Source organism: Perna viridis, chromosome 2 (genome assembly GCF_037379345.1).
Source record: "Perna viridis isolate PV_CMFRI_1.1 ecotype Kerala chromosome 2, ASM3737934v1, whole genome shotgun sequence".
In the NCBI taxonomy this organism is placed as follows: Eukaryota; Metazoa; Mollusca; class Bivalvia; order Mytilida; family Mytilidae; genus Perna; species Perna viridis.
In genome coordinates, this window is record NC_142446.1 from 42637499 (window position 1) to 42657906 (window position 20408).

Consider the following 20408-nt stretch of genomic DNA (forward strand, 5'->3'; position numbering starts at 1 on the left):
AAATTTTAATTCAATGTAGTGTAAGTGAAAAAAAAAGGACAAAAAAAACCACAAGTATCACAATAATTGCAGAATTGAAATGAATTCTTACAATTAAGGGTTTACAGAGAATATTTGTATCTTGCTTTTTTCTATATTTTTATCTTCATGTATCTTTCTTTTTATTTCTGGTTGATCTACATTTGACCAAACATTTTCCCACCTTCATCCCTCCCCTTTCCTTTCTTCATTCCTCCTCTTTCTTATCTCCATCCCTCTCCTTTCCTATCTTCATCCCTCCCCTTTCTTATCTTCATCCCTCCCCTTTCCTTACTTCATCCCTCCCCTTTCCTATCTTCATCCTTCCCCTGTCTTATCTTCATCCCCCCCTCTCCTATCTTCATCCCTTCCCTTTCTTTACCTAATATCTTTCATTATTACTTATCTCTTTAACATACACACTACTATTCTTCAAATGTGTAACATGTATCAGTAAGAGGAGTGTGGTTGTATTTGATGGCGTGTTCACATTTCGCCTTAGCTGTGAGTTACAGGTAAAAAAGGCGAAAAAGTACTAAGGCGAAATGAGAATTTTTATATTTTTCTATTTTAACTACAAAACTGTAAACTAATGAGGTGTTTTTACAATGATTAAGGGGAAATTAATATATAAAATCAATTTTTATCAGTTTTTTAAAGATGATTTTAAAAAAAATCAATTTAATCAGTATATATGCATAGGATTGAATTAAAACCAATGTTATATCATCGAAGTAAATCTTATACATATATGTAAACATGTCATCTTCTAATCTTTATTTATTTGCGAATTCAATATCAATTATTTAACATCACTTATTTGGGAGCATTAATATTTGGTAATTAAATGTAATAAGCTAAACATCATATAATTGAAAGTTAACTTGCTTTTACTTTAAAGTTTTGTAACATGTTGCAATTTAGTTCTTAAAAATCCTTTAACAATTTTAACCATTGAGATACATGTATGCTTGTATTACAATTTTGCTCAGTTGTTGTATGTTAATGAACATTTTAATTTGCCTCTTCATTGTCGTATGCTTATAAAAAATTGGAATGTGCTTCTTTGAGTAAAGTTTTTATCAAAGTGCTCAGTCATATCATATTTATTTGAATTTTGTTCTTTAGTTTTTATTCATAGTATCCATTAAACAAAAAATGAAACAGGTGATTAAAATCAGAAAAAAATGAAAGGGCATTGAAAATGTTAAGACAGAAACCCAATCAATACCCTTAATCATTTCACAAAATAAAAAAAAAATAAATGAAATAACCAAGAGCACTCAACAAACAATATGATGATCTACATATACATGTACATGTATTTAGGTTAAAATGCTACAAAACATAGGTAGCACTTAATTATATGTTTACACATGTTCCCTTTTTTGCCTTAGTTCACTCTAAATCTTACTAAGGCGAAATGGGAATAATTTTATGTACATGTACTAAATTTGACAGCTAAGGCGAAATGGGAACAAGCCGTATTTGATCACTGCTGTTGTAGGAATGATGGGCTGGTCGTTAATTGGTTGTCTTTAATGCTATGAAAGTGTAGGATAGGAGTTAAATAAGCTTCAGTGAAATATAGAAAGAAGTGAAGAAGTTATAAAATGTCACTACAATGACTCAATATTCTAATACTTTAATAAATTCCACTGACCAAATGAGAATATTTTGTAAAAAATGGTTTCAGTACCTTGTGTAACATTGCCTGTTAATTCATGAAAGAAGAAGAAAAAAGATATTTTAGCTGTTTTAAGTCTGGTTATCTTTACACAATAAAACAATTTGTTTGTTATTGTGAATGATACTTTATTTATGGGTCCAATTTTCATGGATTATCTAATTTTCTTTTAGTTTGTGGCATTTTACGTCCATATTAATTTTATTTGAATATATCTGAGTTTCAATGAAACTTGTGATTATGTTGGAAATTGAATTTGTGGTTCATTAACATAAAAAACATGAAAAATGGTATCCACCATGCAATAGTTGTTCCACAGTTTTTGAATTCATGACATTTGGTTAGACTGCAAAAACAAAAAGGTTTCTGTACCTATTTTAATTATAAAACATATAAAGTATAAATAGATTATACATCCCTAAGATGTGTAGAAAAATGAATAATTTTAGCTTATTAGTAATTTTGATATTTTTTGTAAATAAATTTCATGCCATTTTATATCTTTTCCGAAATGTTGTTGAACCTATTTTCTATGGATGATTTTAAAGTTATTATACCAGACTATCAAATAGAATATTTATTATTAATGTCAACTTAACTACAAGGCTGTTTTCATATGAATTTTTTAATATTTCCTTTCAAAATATAGACAATATTCCTTATAGAACTTGTATGCTATTGACACAATAGTTTAAAGGTTCCCTTTGCCAATATCTCAATCCACTAATTGAACCATTATGGAATATGTCAATATACAAATTATCTTCCAGATATATATTAAAAAGAGATAAAGAGATTGGAAAAATACCATTCTACCAGACTAAGCCTTTATAGATTTTAACACCTGTATGTACCCCAGAGAAGGTTATGACATTATACTGAAAACTTTGTAAAAGTTATAGAAATTTATGGTATAAGTTTCCAAAGGTTGTATTTTGAAGGATTCAAAGACTATTTACGAAGTTTCTCTAAGAATAAGTTAATTTTAAGTTCTATTACAAGAACAAATATCCAGATTTTTCACTCAAGGCTAAATACTGATGGGAATTGACTGATTTAAGATTGAGTGATAAAAAAAAAACATGCAATGACTTCTGTGTTTGCCTAGACAGTATTTGTTGATGTCAGTACTGTAAACCATGAAGTTTTGGCGGTAAGACCCATAATACAAAAATGAAAGTGCTGTGAACATTTTTTTCAATAAAAAAGATTTTAATACAATTCGATTAATAATCTCAAATTAAAAACTGCCCGAAATTAGATCAATGGCAGAAACCTAAAAAAAGGACTGGGCAAAAATTTCTCGGTTAACAGTGTTCGTGGGCATTTTTCCTAAAATTTCTATTTTACTCTATTACTGAATGGGATTTTCTGAATCCAAAACCAATGACTTTTGAATAGTTTACATCAAAATATCAACATTTACTACATCTCATGTTGTGGTACTGAAAAATGAGCAATTTATAATGACAATTTTATGCAAATATGACTTTGAAATTGTAAGTAAACTAAATAATGCCAGTTTTGAACATCTGTATCGACTATAGAATATAAATTCTTGCCCTATCTGTAGGCTCACTGTGTTATTTTTGTCCCAACTTCAAAACTACCAGTACACTGTATTTGTTAGTTAATTAACAAGTCTAGTGTTGTTTCTAATATTAAATTTAATTCACACGATTCTTGTTGTTTAAGTCCAAAGTTTGCCAAATTTGCATCAATATTTTGAAAACCAATTGACACATTTCATGTGCATAAATTCTCTTATTCTGATAAGAGACTTGAAAATTTTATTCCTTATTTGATAAATTTTCTTTTAATCCTGCTACTTGATAAAGGAGTTCTATGTTTCTTAGTCATTTGGGTTTTTATTAATTCGTTGGAACATGCATGAACCATTGATTTCACATTTCTCTGTGTACAATTCAATCTTTCTACATGTCATATCCTATAATTTTAAAGAAACGTATAGAACTTATGAATTGTAATTACACCTATAAATTTACATGCTTTAATACAGATGTATTTTATGATCAAATTGAACAATAAGTCCATTTTTGCTTAAAATTTCATTTTTGAAACTGAACTCTTGGTACTATGTTATTAAAAGCAGCACCCCAGGACCAAAAGAATTAAACATTCAATATTATTGCCCTAATGGTTAGATTTCAGATTTAAACATAACATGCCTTGTTCCCCCAATTAAATACAATTGATGTTATTTAATAATATTTTATTTTCCCGTTAACTAAAGGTTCAGTGACAATCACCCAATGATCTCCAAAAAGAGATTGTTCTGGCTATTTAAAAATCCAACCTTGTCTTGTACCCCATACAAAGATAATCTACTCAATACTTAAAATCTTGAAACTCACACAGGACTCTGACGTTGATAAGAAATTGTCGTAATTGGTTACGTTTTTTGACAACTGTATATACCAGAATTAATTTAGGGTTGTGTTTTTGGCTCTGTTAAGGATATTTACTATAAGGTATGCTGAACATTAATAATATAATTAAATTCATAAAAAGAATTATTAATTATGATCTTAACATATATTTGATGGAGTTGATAAAAGTGTCAAGTTTTTATGAATTTGTTATTTCAAATGTTGGATCCATTGATTTTAAGACTTTAAACAACTACCAGAAAGAAGACATTTTTTCTTGTTCCCATTTTTTTTTACATTGATATCACTTTCTTTTTAAGTTGTATTTTTTTTTCAGGGAAATATTTTTTGCATGGAAAATCTGTAATCATTCCCCCCATAGTTACAAAAAGTGTAAAATGAAATATGTGTGTTTTAAAACAAACAACAAGACTTTGCCTGTACATTTTGTGTTACTGGTCAGGCTTGTTGTCTGATATGATTGAATATTTCTGTTCTTTATGTAGAACATGTACTAAAAACTTTTTTTAAGAGTAAATTGCAGCAATTTGACAAGGTACCTTCACTGGTATTACATAGTTCTAAGAGCAATTATGAAATATTCTTTAAAAATCAAAATGACTTTGGTGACAATAATCAGTTTATTGTCCATTTAATAAGATTTCTCACTATACATGTGACTTAGTACAATGAAACTTTTATAATATTTATAGCCATTTACAGTAATATAGGTAATATATATACCATACTTCAAATTTTCTGTTGTATCTATAGTTCCTTCAAAGCCTCTTTTATTTCCTGTAGTGCTTATAATGCTTTTGTTGTTTATATCAAGAAAGTGTCAGTCAGAATTTGAAGATCTTTTTCAATTTTTGTCATCCTATGAAACTACAAATAAGGGTGTGGCGTACCGTATCCTTTAGAGCAGTTGACTTTTCTTACTGAACTTTATTTGATAGGAATTGAAAGGAGGTTTTATAATTTTTTGTATTTGCAATGCAAAATTAAGAAAGTGAGCATTTTGTCTTTTTTTTTCAGGACAAGGTTTACACACCATATGATGCTGCTGTTATCAAAGGAAACAACGAGATTGCTGACTATATAAAGTCCAAAGGTGGTGACACAGGTGGTGACATTGACAATCTATTAATTGCAAAGGGCATACGGAAATCAAAGTCTGCTAAGTCTCGGCAGACATTGGCCAGCCATCCTGAGGAAGAAGAACCAGCCGATAACAAAAAGGCAGAGGAAGAAGAAAAACGAAAATTAGAAGAAGAAAAGAAGAAAAAAGAACCAGTTACCAAGAAGGAGAAGGAAGAAGCTGAAAGAGAAAAAGAAAAATTTGTTATTGTTCCTGGTGAAAAGGATAAAGACAAAAAAGGAAAAGAAGATAAAAAAGACCAGGAAAAGGAAAAAGAGAAAAAGGAAGGTAAAGGGGAGAAAAAAGGTTCTGAAGAGGATCAACTTAAAGATCTGCAAGATAAAATAGCTGCAGGTCAAGGTGACTCTGATGAACGTGAACCAAACAGGAAACCAATACCTGTTATAGAACCTACAAAAGAAGAAGCTAGAAAACAGAAAAAGAGTGGTAAGAAAGACCAAACTGATGAGGAGTTAGAAGAAGCAAAGCGAAAAATTGCTGAAGGTCAAGGAGACGCAGACGAACGAGAAAGAAAGCGTAAAGAGGCAGAAGAGAAAGAAGCTGAAGAAAAGGAAAAGTCTGAAAAAGAAGTTAAAAAAGGAAAGAATAAAAAGGAGGATTTGTCAGATGATGAATTAAAGGCTCTGCAGGATAAAATTAAAGCTGGTGAAGGGGAAATAGACGAAAGAGACAAAAAGAAATCAAGACCAAAAGAAGACAAGAAATCAATTGAAAAAACTGCAAGGAAAAGTGCTGGCAAAGATAAAACTGAAAAGAAAAGTCCAGCAAAAGACAAAACAGAAAAGAAAGATTCTGAAAAAGAGAAACCTGATTTGACTGATAAAGAATTAGCAGCTGCTGCTGTTGCCATAGTAGCAGTAGACGAGGCAAAGAAACAAAAACAACGAAAGACTGATAAAGACAAAGAAGGACTTGATATACCTGGACCTTCTGAATCACCTGACTTACGTGATCCAAAACAAAAGTCAACAAAGGATTCCAGAGAAAAGGAGAGGTTAGCAAAAGATTCAAAAGAAAAGGAGAAATTAGCTAAGGAATCAAAAGAAAAAGACAAACTTGAAAAGGATAAAAATAGAAAAGTTTCCAAAAAAGGAGGTGCAGTTGATGCTGAAGAAACCCAGAAAAGAGACAGAACTCCTAAGGAGGTAGACGAACTAGACAGTGAGGATATCAGAAAAGGAGAAAGAAGAACTAGAGAAGAAGAGGAACAAGACGGTGAGGATTCTAGAGGAAGAAGTAAAAAAGCTCCAGTAGTAGAAGTTGCCACGAGGAAACCTGTTGCAACTCCAGAATCCCATGAAAATATCAGATCTAGACGTGACTCACCTGTAAAAGATAAAAGATCACTAAGGTCAAGTTCTCCTGAATATAGTGATTATAAAAGATCAAAAGGTGACTCATCTGTAAGAGGGAGGCATTTAAGGTCAGGTTCAACAGAAAGGGAAGAGTTTGAATTTCCTGAAGATGCTCCTGAGAATGAGGTTGATGCTTTAAAAAGAGCAGAGGAACGAAGGAGAGATAGAGAACGCTCTCGTTCACGTAGCACTGACAGGGAATCAGAAGGAGGTAGACCTGAACCTAGAAAATTTTCTAAAGTTGGAAATGATGGTAGAATTCAGCCTGGTTTACTAGGAGAGAAAAACGACAGAAATCGTAGATTGGACGAAAGGGATTCCCCTTCACTTATTGATTCTGAAGACGAGTTTATAGATGACCCTTATTTTGGACGCAGAATTAAATACGGTACTCATAGAGGCTTAGTTTCTAAAAGACCTGACAATCGTGAAAAAGTTCTTAGAGATAAAAGAAGACAGGAAATGTCTCGTGCTTCAAATAGAACACGTACAACTGGAGGAGTTGCTAAAATGGTTCCTCTTGGGTATTCAAGATTGGAAACTCCTCAAAGACCAATCACAAGAAAATCTAGCTCTATTCAGGAGAGTGTTAGAAGATATCAGTCTGAGAGGACATTCGTACGTCAACTTCACCAGTTGAAGAGGGCTCAGATCTACACTGGTCCTATGCATGATATAGTGCTTTTTAGTAAAATGATGAATGTGTACAAGAACAGTACTATTAATGATAGTGAATTGGACATTGAGTCACAGTATCTAGATGACTGGGATTCCTATCTTCAAGGTAAGTTTCTTATATCATGTATGGACAGATATCTGAAGTCAGAGATCTATAAATATTTACTTATAGATGTTAAGAAGTCAGAAAAAAAGTCATGATGGTCTTGAAAGAACTTAGGCAGCAACCATTTGATTTTATAGGGCAGGGGTGTTATGGATTATTTTTTGGGGAAAAAGGTTTGCTTTTTGGAAATGTGGAAAAAAAATAATTTGACTAAAAAAAAGTTTGTTTAAAAAAATGAAAAGTGCTGAGATGACAAAAAAATGTTTTCCATACATAATGAAAAAAAAATTTGTTTTTGATTGGCTTTGGAAAAAATAACATGCCATTTTTTTCAAGGGAAAAAAATCCATAGCCCCCTTCCCTCCAAGAGAATCAAATGGTTTCTGCCTTACTTTTTTGTATTTGGGTTATACATTGGTACATTGTTGCATTTCACAATGTCTGTTGTCATTTCTATTGTATAAGAAATTCATTGTACAGATAGATCATACTTAATGTTAAATGATATTAGGTATTACATACATGTTGTGATATTTCTGTTGTGATATACAAAGTCAGAACTATAAACAGTAATAATCATAACAGTAAATGGCTATAAAACAAACTTAAAAACTGCCAAAAAAAGGGGAAATTATCAAATGATCAATTATATAAATCTTTTTATCAATGAACCTTAGTCTTTTCATTTGCTAAATTAGTTTTTCTGTTTTCAAAATTATAAAGATAACATCTGACAATTTAAAGGACTAAATAAACAATTTCCGACATTTTTGTGCGTGTATAAGCCAATGTATTGATTATTTAGCTAGTACTTGATATAATGTTGTCAAAACCTTAAGACATATTCTTGATGTTATGTGTATGGTATTTAGCTTAATCATGGGTTATTGGAATTATAGCACAGTGAAACCTGTCTAAACTAAGACCTGTCTAAATTGAGACCTATCTTAACTGAGACCTGTCTAAACTGAGACCTGCCTAAACTAGGACCTACCTAAACTGAGACCTGTCTAAACTGAAACCAGTCTAAACTGAGACCTGTCGAAACTGAAACCTGTCTAAACTGAAACCTGTATAAACTGCAGGATATTTCTAAACCAAATAAATTTTTAAGTCATTTCATATTGAGAATTAGACTAATTTTATTTGTACTTTGTTAAACATAGGTTTCTTTTTGATGTCAAGTTTTCCAATCATAGTGGGTGGTTTTTAAAATTTGTTTTCAATTCTGGCCTAAATTAAAGTTATCAGTGGTGGATCCAGGGGGCCCGGGGGAGGGTGCCCTCCTTAGAAAAGTGCAATTTTTAAAACTTGTTGAGAAAATGTTTGAGATACCCTCAGAATGCAGGATTTGAGGTTTAATATTTCAAAATTTTCTTGGGGGGGCAGGCCCCCAAACCCCCCTTGCAAATTAGGATCCTGTCAAGAAATTTTTTTGGGGACCCCCTTACATAAAAATCTCAGGATCCACCACTGGTTATGTTGGTTTGCCCTTTTCCCTACCTACCCAGAACAAAGGTGCCTTACCCAGTAAACTTTGGTCTTATCTTCAGCAATTCATTTTTTATCTTTGAAGATATATTTAACGCATATATATTAATTGTTTTCATTAAAAAATTTGGGATTTTGAATTGTGATAAAATTATTACCGTACGTTACTAAGCACATTTAAAATTATGAGTCAGAAAATGGCAAACAAATATTATTTAATTTTAAGGTCTGATTGTAACTTGACAATATAATGAAGTTTCAGTAGGTTTGGTTGTGACAGGAGTCACTGGTCGATGGTCCCAGTAATGACTGAGGGGGTTTTTAACATCCTTGACTCCCGTTTTGTATCTTGCATGGACAACACAATGCATGTTTATTTCACCGTTATTTATATATTCTATGCAATAGGTTTATCCCAACTTGGTAAAGCCGATAGTTTTAGTTAGTATTACAAAGCACACTAATTTAAAGCTTAGATGTGGCATAGATCTTGCTTTGATGCACAAATACAGAAAGTTAGTGCTTGTTTCAAACTCAAGATATCTGAGTTGAAAACTTAGATTTTTATTTGCTTCACAATGATATATTGATTTGTATCAATGGAACCAAACAACTTTTTTTTTGCATTTCAATAATCATCGCCAAATCAATGTATGAAGATTTTATGTACATAGTGATTGAGTTTTTTCCCTACATTTATTGGGGATAATGGTATTTAAAAGTGCCTGTTTAAAAACTGTATGTATATGTTTTTTCGGATTGAAAGTGTAACTTGGATGAAATATGCTCCATTGAAAATTAATTTTATACGACATTTTTGTAGACGATCGTAGCACAACTATGACTTGTAGGTCATTTAGGTCATCAGTCACTGCATATTCAAACTATGGAAATTATCAATCGAACAATCACCGATCAGGTATAGGGTTATCTCCCCTGGTTTTATCCGATTTACTGACTGTAAATTCAGGAATTATAGGATGCATCAATTAATGCAAAAACTAGTTATTTTACAGCTACAAAGACTTGGTTTCGATTTTTGTAATATTACAGAAAGTTGCTTTTATTATTGTATAAAATCTTAAATCCTTGATACTAATCTCTTTTGGAATTCAGTTTCCACAGCTGTTTTCTGATTTGGCTAATAAGAAAATAGCATCAGACACTGAATTTCAATAGTAAGAAAAGAAAACATATTTATAATTATCAATAACTTAAGAGACTATTATTAAGTTTTTTCTTCATTACAAAAATCGAAACAATGATTTATGAAGCTTTGAAATAACAATTTTTTACTACTAGGTCATTTTGAATGATTCTGAATTTACAGTGGTGTTATGATTGATAATCCATTCCTGTAACAAATCACAATATCACACACCATTGTCCTCATAACATTTAGAAATTTTCAGCTTTTTTACTTATTGAGAGCCATGTGTGCATTTTTTTTGTATTATGTATATTTTTTTTGTTTCATCACATTATACTAATCATAATACCTGTTGTATATAAAGCCATCATGTCACCTTTAATTGTAAAGAAGTATGAATAAAAACAAAATCTTTGAGTAACATTATTCCATGATGATAAAAATTAAAAATTTAAAATGAAATTACTAGTATCTGCAATCCTTTTGTAGCAACAGTATGTTTTGTTGTTATTTATCAATGGAATTTCAAATATTCTGACTGATCTTTAATTCAGAAGTTTCAATTTAGAGGTCAAAGTTCAGTTTCATTATTGCTTGTTTTTATCTCTCCAAAAATTCAAGTATATATGAGGCTGTCTATAGCTATGCTACTATTGAACAATATCATCTATAAAAGCTGACATCAGTTATTTTCATTTATCATAATGGATTATATTCCCATTACAAATTTTTCCAGCTGAGTTGATGGTTTATATTTTTTAAGATTATTGTTTACTATACTTCAGATAATTTAAGATTTGTCTCCCATTACTATGAGGATGATAGAACTGGATTAAGAGACACAGCAAAGGTAGGGTACCAGTTTAATATATTACATTTTAGTTCTACTCCTGTGGTAATACTGTATAGGCAGTGATTTTCAAGAGGTTTTATTTTCATTATGCTCATAAGGTTAGCAGAAATGCCAAAAAGTTTGATAAATTTACATTCATATATGTTACCTCCCATAGAAAATGAAACAAAGACCACTTGAATTTGAATTAAATTTCCTAATAGAACGAATTGCAAAATTTTATATCAATAGAAATCCCTCTTTCCACTAGGAAACAATCATTTTGGATTTATACTGGCCCCTGTCCACTTTGCTTGATATTAGATGGCCTGCTCTTACATGTAAAAACAGATACATGTTCTTAGCTTTTTCTTTCTACTAACAAACATACTAGCACCTGTTATCATGGTTAACCTCTCTATACTATTGGAGTTGAATATGTATGTCTGTCCGTCTGTCTTACTATTTGCTGAGTTTGTCTTCAATCAAGAGAGTGAAGAAAGTAGAAACAGGAAATGTTCAGAAATAACAACCCTACCAAACTATGAAAAATGAGTCAAAGACAGAAATGGCAGGGTTGCTGTAAACAGGAAGTAGCAGTGCAACAGACCTGAAAATGCGTCCTGTTATGGGTGGCTGTTTTTGTGTTTGGTTATATTACCAGAGTACCCTCCATGTGTTCCTTTCTGTATTGAATGATATAATGTATGTCTCTGTACAATGTACTTATTTTTTTTTGGTTTTGAAGAACAGATATATACGTGTATCCCACCATATGGGACCCCATATTGAAGTTGCCTACTAAATATTTAGTTGCTGAGAAAAATGTTACAAAATATTTTCCCTGCCCCCTTGCCCGACCAACATTCATCATTGTGTTAGCTGTTTTAATTTTCAATTTTCTTCCGTCCAAAAATCAAGAGCAGTCTAATGGCCTTCAGTAAACAGTGAGGAATTTCTCACACCTGGAGTCTGCTTTCAACTGGCCTACACAACAAATATACTGGTTGATCGAAAAGACTAGTTCAGTCTGGACCTACATTGCTTTCATATATTTATGAAGTCAATAATAAACTTTGAATGACAATTAAAACAAATAAGTTTAACACTGAATTGTTTAATATATAAAAGATTAATGATATCAGGGTTTCAGTTTACATTACATGTGATGGAAGGATAACACCTAAAATAAGGTGATAGAAAATTTGTTCTTGTCATGGAATTCCATCAAGCTAGTGCTGTAGTTGATTGCTCTAAATGTGATACCATTCTGTCTAGTTAAATTTTCTGTGATATATTGGAATCACCTGTCCATCCATCCATATCTCGGCTCCGAATGGATGGATTGATTTCAAATTTGCTGTTTGGTTTCATATAGATGAGACATATGATGTAAGTTATTTTGGGTGCTGTCTAAAATCAAATTCCTGTTTATTGAACTTTGCCATTTTCACTAGGTGGACTTATAAAGAAAATTTTTGTCACAAAAATCTTGGCTTCCAAAGAATGGATTGATTTTGAATTTAATGTGTGGCTTCTTCATATGGATGGGACATATGTTTTTGGAGATAAGCCAATTTTGTTCCTCTCCGATATCAACTTCCTGCACATGTGGGAGTATACCTAACATGACAACACATGCAATTTTGTGCATTAAATGTAAAACATTCTCTTTATCTTTAACAGGAGTACCACAATCACTTAGAGAAATCTGCCACTAATGCCAAAAAGTCTGTTGACAATAGAATTGACCAGATCATCAAAAAGAGTGAAAAAAATGAGGTATATTTGTCTTCTTTGTTGATAGAACTTTATAGAACATGTAACTGAATATGTTACATGTACTTTGTTAGGGTGATTGTTAGATTTTCTAAAGTTTGCTAAGATAAAAGTGAAACTTCTACTTGTAAATGGTGTGAAGTTGTTAGCTATACGAGATCACTGTGCAACTGTTGGTCTCTGACATCCCAGACATATATAGGGCTTGTTAGTCTGATTGTCAACTTATATTTGATCCATTATTTCTACTCTTAAAGGTGAAGACCCATTTGCTTATAGTTTGCTATCTTTGGATACATCAGTTGGATGTGTAGTTAGCATAATTATGATATTTTGTGTTATTACCAAAAATTTATTGTCAAGGGTCATATATTTATCATCATATTTATGCAGAAGAGGTTTTTGTTGATAGGACTGTAGTTTTTACTCTACCACTTCCTGTGCTTAAGAGTTAGGGACCCATTCTTGTGGACTCACAGGGTCATGTGATGATACTAACAAACCCTTGTTTTAGAGTTTTATTTTTTTTTTACACAAGTACAGAGGGCTTTCTTTGAATAATTTTACACCCCTCCTCACATGGAATGGATATCACTTCAGCTTGCTGTGAGTGCTCATTAGGTTGGTGGATGTTGTGGCTATGTTATGACGTGGGACATTCCCATAGGTTGTATCCCTTATAGAGTAAACTGTTTGGCCTATACCATTGTTTGTGTTAATCAACATTTTTGTATAAGGTTCTTTTTTAAATGCTTCTGAAGTCCCTTTCTTTTAATAAAAGCGTTTGTATGAACTTAGTTGGTTTCCACACTTATTCAATTTAAAATTCTCTAAACTTCTTCAAATTAAAGTTTTGAATTATATCTATTTGAACTTTAGATAAACTATAGAACTAAGATCTTATTGCATTACTTTGTGTCCTGTTTATTTAAATTTTAGAAAAGTATAGTATAAATACTCTTATAAATCTCTTTTTATCTATTTTTGGAGTACTGGGTGAATGTTATTATATTTAAGAGGAATTAACAGAAGGAATTGAAAGACATTTTGAATTTTGTTTTGTTTGAAATGTAGTCCAGCAAATTTTTAATCAGAAAGCAAAATAAATTTCAACTGACTTAAAATTTGTGTTGAATTACTATGAAAGTACTTTAATTCATGGATAACAATTTTTTAGGATTTGGGAAGAAACACAACTTTGTGGATTCTTGAATTTGTGGATGTGAGGTTTTCACCATACAAATCAATGGTATTCTTCTTTTCTTTGGGAACCAAATTTCATGATTTGGCCTACCCACGAAAACCAGGAAAATTGACATCCCATGATAAATAATGTATTAATTGTGTAATTTTGCAGTAATAAGTTACTAATATTATAAGTGTAAATGATTCATGCTCTAAAATGGTAGATTTTTAAATTAAAGCAGCTGGCCATGGTTTTGTATCCCAGTTCTAAAATGTTCAGTTTGAAGTTGGTTGAGGATGGTGTGGATGGTAAGTGGGGGGGGGGGTGATAGGAATCCATGTGATTATCTTTACATTTGTATGTCCTTCAGTCTGTTTTTAGTACAACTCCAAAAATTCCCAAGGTATTTATGATGTTTTATTTGAAAGATGAATATAATCTGTAGACATTGATAAAAAGAAGTTAATTTAATTCTTATATGCATGGTAATGGGATGATCCAGTTTACTGAGTTTTATACATTTAAAGCTAAATTTGAGTGTCTATTTATGGAACAGATGAAAATTTCAAACCCTGTAGCTTACTCCAAGTTTAAGTAACCCTTATTGGTAGAATATATTCCTGCCATACCTACAACTGTTCCATGCTTTAGTTTTTATATTATATTTGTCTTTAGAGTTTAATCAATCTGATTAAATCAATAAAAGTCATTTAATTTACACAGGTGAAAGTTAGTCCTAACCTTACTTAATTAGATTGTGTTAATTAGTATTGTTATATTAAAATCAATTAATTATAGGAATTAACTTTAGAATAGATTTGTCCAGGTATTAAGTCAAAAGTCACATGGTGACAGGTATCCCCAAGTCCCTGTATTGAACAAATGTGGGCAAACAACTGCTACAATGTAAAGTTAAGGGGTAGAACAAATAGAACTAAATTGATTGATACCAAAGCCAATAAAGTTGAATTGTTATGTTCTATTTTCCTTAACTTTATACTTTCTATTCACCAACATATATAGTCTAGTTATGTAAACATTCCTAATTTTGTGCTATTGGAGTATTAAACGTAAGATTCAAAATGGGATGCAGACAAAGTAGCAATGTATGTATTAATTTTTCTATTTATTATTATCCAACAAGGAAACTTATTTATCATTAGAATTTATTGGGAACTTGACTCAATAGACTTAGAAACTGTGGTTGAATTTTATGTTAGCCTATTTTCATCATCTCTTTGACATATACTATATCCGTTCTCATTATAAAATGTATAATTAAGTCAAATTTATGGTAAAATAGGTCCAGTAGTTCAAAAATACATGTAGTTCTGTAAAAGTGGATTCATTAACTCTCATTGTTATGTAGTTTGAACTTGCCCTTTAATCTGTTAACAATTGTTACATCATTTCTGAAATATTTTATCCAATCCTGTATGAATGTAGAGTAACTTTCAGGTAACAAAAAAACCTATGAAATAGAATTACCTTTTTGGCCCAGGCTCTTTTATATGAAGGGAGACATTGCATGGCATTGCACTGTGGAGTATTGTTAAAATTTCATACATAAATGACTATCTGCAAGCTTGTAGCCAGGAGGCACCAGAGGTAAATACAACCCCTTTGAAGCAAAAAAGCATTGAAAATTGATAAAAATTATTTTAAAATCAAAACTGGTTAAGCACTTTAAAAGTCAAGAATTTTTTTCCAAGTAATTCCGCTTACCCTCTCCAACCCTCCAACATCCCCCTAAAAAATGAAATTCTGGCTACACACCTGATAAGTGCTTTTTATTCTAATACTTCATGTATTAATCAAAAATAAATTATACCATATCTATAGTTATATCATAAAAAATGTTGGTTTTTTTATGGTAGACCCTTACAATACTATATAAAGCCTTGAGTCCTTACTTGATTTTTTTGGTACAGGCTGCAGAAAGAGAAGAAAGCGAAAGGCTGAACAAGAAAATTAACAACCTGGCTGAAAAGACAGGGTCAGTTCTGGATAGCGTACGACAGAAGGCTGACGAGAGCGTGCTCAGTGCACGGAATTTAAACAGCAGTTTAGAGGAAGATATGAGAAGAGATAGGCATGAGAGACTGAAAAACTCAAAATATGCCAGTAAAAAGGAGAAACAATGGCTTCTAGAACAGGAAGCGTATGTATAAAAAACAAATCTGCATTTTTGTTTTGTAACTAGAACTGATCCATTGTAACTATGTGATTTTATTTTAAAGGGTTATAAATGATTTTGTAAATAATATAATGGTCAGGTATGATTTGAATTTGCTTGAGCTATGAAAACTAAAAAAACTCATGATTTTAGTTTCCCAAATTATCTACATTGCTTGGAATATCAGGAGGTATTTATCTATTTTTCAATATGATTCTGACAAAATGCTTTCAGTAAAGATTATTATTGTAACTTGTATTTGATAAGAAACTTCACATCAGTCCTCATGCGCAATGCTGTACCAAATGAAAATATAGAAAAAGTAGAATTACATTTACTGAAGTTTCAAACTAAGGGAAATCCTAGGAAAATATCAAAAGGTGCTAATTGAGCCAATACAATACTTGGTTTTCTTATACAAAAATGTGCCAATTACAGTAAGAAACAGTTAGAAGACATAACATGTCAACATTTTTGTTTCTGATTACAGTATAGATGAAAGACAGATGAAACATGATGAAGTAGATAAAGAAAGGAAAGAGAAACACAAACAGTGGATGAGAAGTAAGAATGAGGAGATGAGGAGGTCACTACAGAGAGTATATGGTCCTACACCTGTCTTTGATTCAGGTAATTTAAATCTTATGAATATGCAACATCTTAAGTTTGCCATTGAATATTTGAGAGGATTAACTGAAGTTAAATTATAATTCTTTTTCATGTTTCTTTTTTGTTTTTTAGTTTAAATCATAATATTTTGGTATGAAACCTTGATTCATGTGAATCAGTTTTAATATTAATTGCCCTTATTAAGTTTTATCCCTTAGTTATAGAACTTCATTCATTAGAAAGAGTAATCAAGGGAACTAAGGTGCTAGCAGTAATCAAAAGAACGTGATCCAGGGACAAAGACTAGACATGGAAAACAGACACAACAAAGAACATAAAGTAACTAAAATAATACATACAAAGTAACAAAAATAGATGAGCAACTTGGATTCCACTAAAAACTGGAAGCATGGACCAGGTGCACTGGTAGGGTAAGAATCATTGTTTTAATATAGTACATGTACAGTTTAGTTCTTGACTGGTGTGGCCAATCATCCATCTGTTGGAGAGAAAGAAAAAAAAACTATTTGAATAGATCTAAAGTAAAATACATTCAGAACATTGCCCATGTTGCTAGTTCTATTGTTTATATTTTATTGTTTGTGTGATTTTATAGCTGTTTCAAAGAGGGGTCAACCAAACAAGACTTCAACTCCTAAACCAACAATGAATTCCTCAAGGTCTACTTCCAGACCAAAGTCAATGGCCTCATCAATATCTGGGTCAAGGTCACGACCTGTAGATCAAGAACTTGAGGTTCACATGACAGAGTTTGGGATGAGAAGGGTAAAGACTGACCTCGAGGGTCACTCATTTGGTATGCATGTTTTAGTCAGCTTTAATCTTAACGGCATGAATGACCAAATATGGTTGTTTTGCAGAAAATGTATTGAAGTTTACACGAAAGAAAGGGTTATGTGCCAATGTTTGTTTGGTTTTTAAAGAATTTTTAAATAAAAAAAATTACATGGACTGTTGTTTAGTAAGAATTTAGCCTGGGATATACCAATTTATGTTTAGTCTCCAATTTATTATTGTGAAGGAAGGATGGGGTAATTTTTCCTATATTCATGATATGATCTTCAACAAAAAAATGAAAACTTACTGATATTTTTTTCCTTACCAGTAAAAGCAAACTTTTCAACAAGTTCCGAGATACATAATTTTTTGGCCTTTTAAATGTAAAAGCCTTTTCTTATAGAAAGAATTACAAAGTTTCACACCATCAAAAATTACCCAATGTATTGTATTTATGCCCTTGTAAACTTATTGAGAAGATGGATGAGAAGATAATTGTGTAAACTTCAAGCATTATGTAGGAGATACAAATGTATTTACATAGGATAGGAACTACAGCATTTGATCACATTTTGTTCTGTGATATTTATCACAGCTTCACTGCTTATACATACATGTAAATAGACCAAGATTCTGTATATGTAGTGTAGATATTCAATATTGTTTTTGTAAATGAGTCACAAATAGTACTTTTTATGCTTGTTTAGTATATAGTCTCTACTGCGCAGTAAATATTTTCTGCATCTAATGATATTCTATATATACATAGCTTTTGGCCATTCAAAGTTAATTTCTTGGTTTTTGAGCCATTTTTCAGGAAAACCGGTGAGAGAAAGTGGCCTGCTTTATTACCCCAAAATACTGATTTGGGTTCTTTTTACATTATTTAAAAACAGAAAAAAAATAATGTTGGGAAGTGTTTTTTTTCTCATTTTTTTAATATGGCAATGAAAATGGATAATGACATACCAACAAAAAAACATGGGAGGGTCCATGAACCAAGGAATTACTTTTAGTTGGTCTTAGTCATAGGAATGCATGATATCTATAAAATCAGTCATTAGTTAGTAAAATTGACATATTTTGTGCCAAATCACACCATCTTACTTCTTACTTTAAAATCAAATCTTAAATTCTTATTAAACTTTTCTATTGTAATTTTTTATTCACAAATATCATGGACATTTTTAATGAATTAAATTATATCAATAAATATCTTTAAAATAAAGTAAAGCTCAACATTAATGGAATCAGACATAGGAAAAAAAGCAAGAAATGGCATTTGCTTCACACTTTTTCACATAATCATATATATATATATATTCAATGAAATAAAAAGATGACCCACATTTCTCTCCATAGTTTATGTTGACCGAAGTCATTCCTAGTGACAGAGCTATATTTGCCACAGCCTTCAATTATTATTAGGTATATGAGATATTTACTTGCCAGCAGTAGAGATATGCTTCACAAAGTACATGTAGTAAATTGCAGAATATTAAGTTTTTTGTAATATATATGCTTATGAAATAGGTAAAAAATATATGCTTAAGCTTAATATATGCAGCTTTACACTGTTGATAATCAAGAAATGAGCGAGGGATCTTTCTTTTGAGTACCCTTGAAATGTGTTTTTTAAGTGTATTAAATGTAGATTTTTAACCCTGTCAGGACATGTGATTTCTAATCTTGTTGGGCAATAAAGTCTGAGTGACTAATTTAATGTTTTTGGTTTATTTTGAGTAAACCACAGATCTTTTTATTTATTTATTTTTCACATTTTCTTCCAAATATCTTCTTCATTTTGATTTCTCCTTTTTACATGTTTATACCACATTGTGCATACTACTGGTATATGGAATATATATAATATATACTAATTACAAATTCAACATGAACCATGAAGACTATTTTCAGAAACATACTGGCAGTGTTTAACTGAATTAAACTATGTCCAAATGATATATACTAAGCTTTTGTTATAATTTTAAACCTTATTTCAACTTTATTATTTCTTCAACTTTCCTCAGCACTTAACAATATATTATCTGAAACATACTAACAATACAATCTATTTGTGTTTGCAGCTAAAATGAGCGCACGAAAATCACGATCACACGTTCGACCTTCGAGTGTTCTACCAGGTATACTTAGCACTGCCTTCACAAACTAACCTCCATAGTTTACAAAATGGCAGTTCATTTCGGTTCATGTATATTTTTTGCCTTTCAGATGATTTCATTAATAAAAGAAACTGTCAACTATATTTTGTGAGGCTTCCGAAAAATGTCTTTGAAGGTTTTAAGAATTTTTGCTTTTTTACGCTACACAAAGGAAGTTTGAAGTCTATGGGTTATAGGTACATGTAATTAACAAGTCTATACATTTGCCTGTTTGCCAGCAACATCTCAGGATAAGATTCATGTTTATGCATTTATTCATAAAACAAAGCTATAGGCGGGACTTCAGAATTGGTGTGGGGGTGGCCATGCACTTAAAAAAAATCACAGGTATGAACTTCTGAAGCACCCCAGCTTAAATGCACTAGGGGTGAGGCATAGACATCTTTCTAAAAGAAAATGAAGATTAAAATATTAAAAATACATGAAAATTTTTGCCATTTTTAATAGTTCTTTACTTTTTGGAGATATTATGTTCAAGGGGGAGGGCACTTTCAACCATTGCACCCCATTAATTAGCTACAGTTTTGTGAAGATAGGGATTATTGAATCATGAAACTTATGATAAATTTGACATTTTTTATCTTCTAGCTAAGATGTAAATGTTGTCTCAACACATTTTTCTAGGGTCTTTTTTCACTTGGTCATAAACTGTTGTTAGTTTCCATTGAAAAAAAAACATCCTTCAAAATTATCATATGAGGTCTTCTATCTTTTGATTATACATGTACATCAATTTCTAAATTCAAGGACTTTTATTTTGTCTTTGGGCTTATTAGGCATGTTTTTATTGAAAGAAATTTCTCTCCCT

General features: G+C 31.3%; 1 protein-coding gene across 33 annotated transcripts in view; it reads left to right on the forward strand.

Moving 5' to 3' along the window:
* Positions 1-20408, forward strand: part of LOC148625171 (uncharacterized) — a 64083-nt gene that overhangs the window by 35110 nt on the left and 8565 nt on the right. For 15 of the 33 annotated variants that reach the window (XM_088568498.1, XM_088568499.1, XM_088568501.1 and 12 more), the window contains 8 exons: positions 5134-7396; positions 9296-9328; positions 10823-10887; positions 12556-12651; positions 15766-15995; positions 16501-16640; positions 17236-17436; positions 19505-19561. In XM_088568498.1, coding sequence (XP_088424624.1) covers positions 5134-7396; positions 9296-9328; positions 10823-10887; positions 12556-12651; positions 15766-15995; positions 16501-16640; positions 17236-17436; positions 19505-19561 — 3085 coding nt within the window. Of the gene's footprint in view, positions 1-5133; positions 7397-9295; positions 9329-10822; positions 10888-12555; positions 12652-15765; positions 15996-16500; positions 16641-17235; positions 17437-18779; positions 18846-19504; positions 19565-20408 lie in introns of those variants that run through there. The other 18 variants (XR_015919869.1, XM_088568515.1, XM_088568516.1 and 15 more) reach the window with 7 other exon arrangements.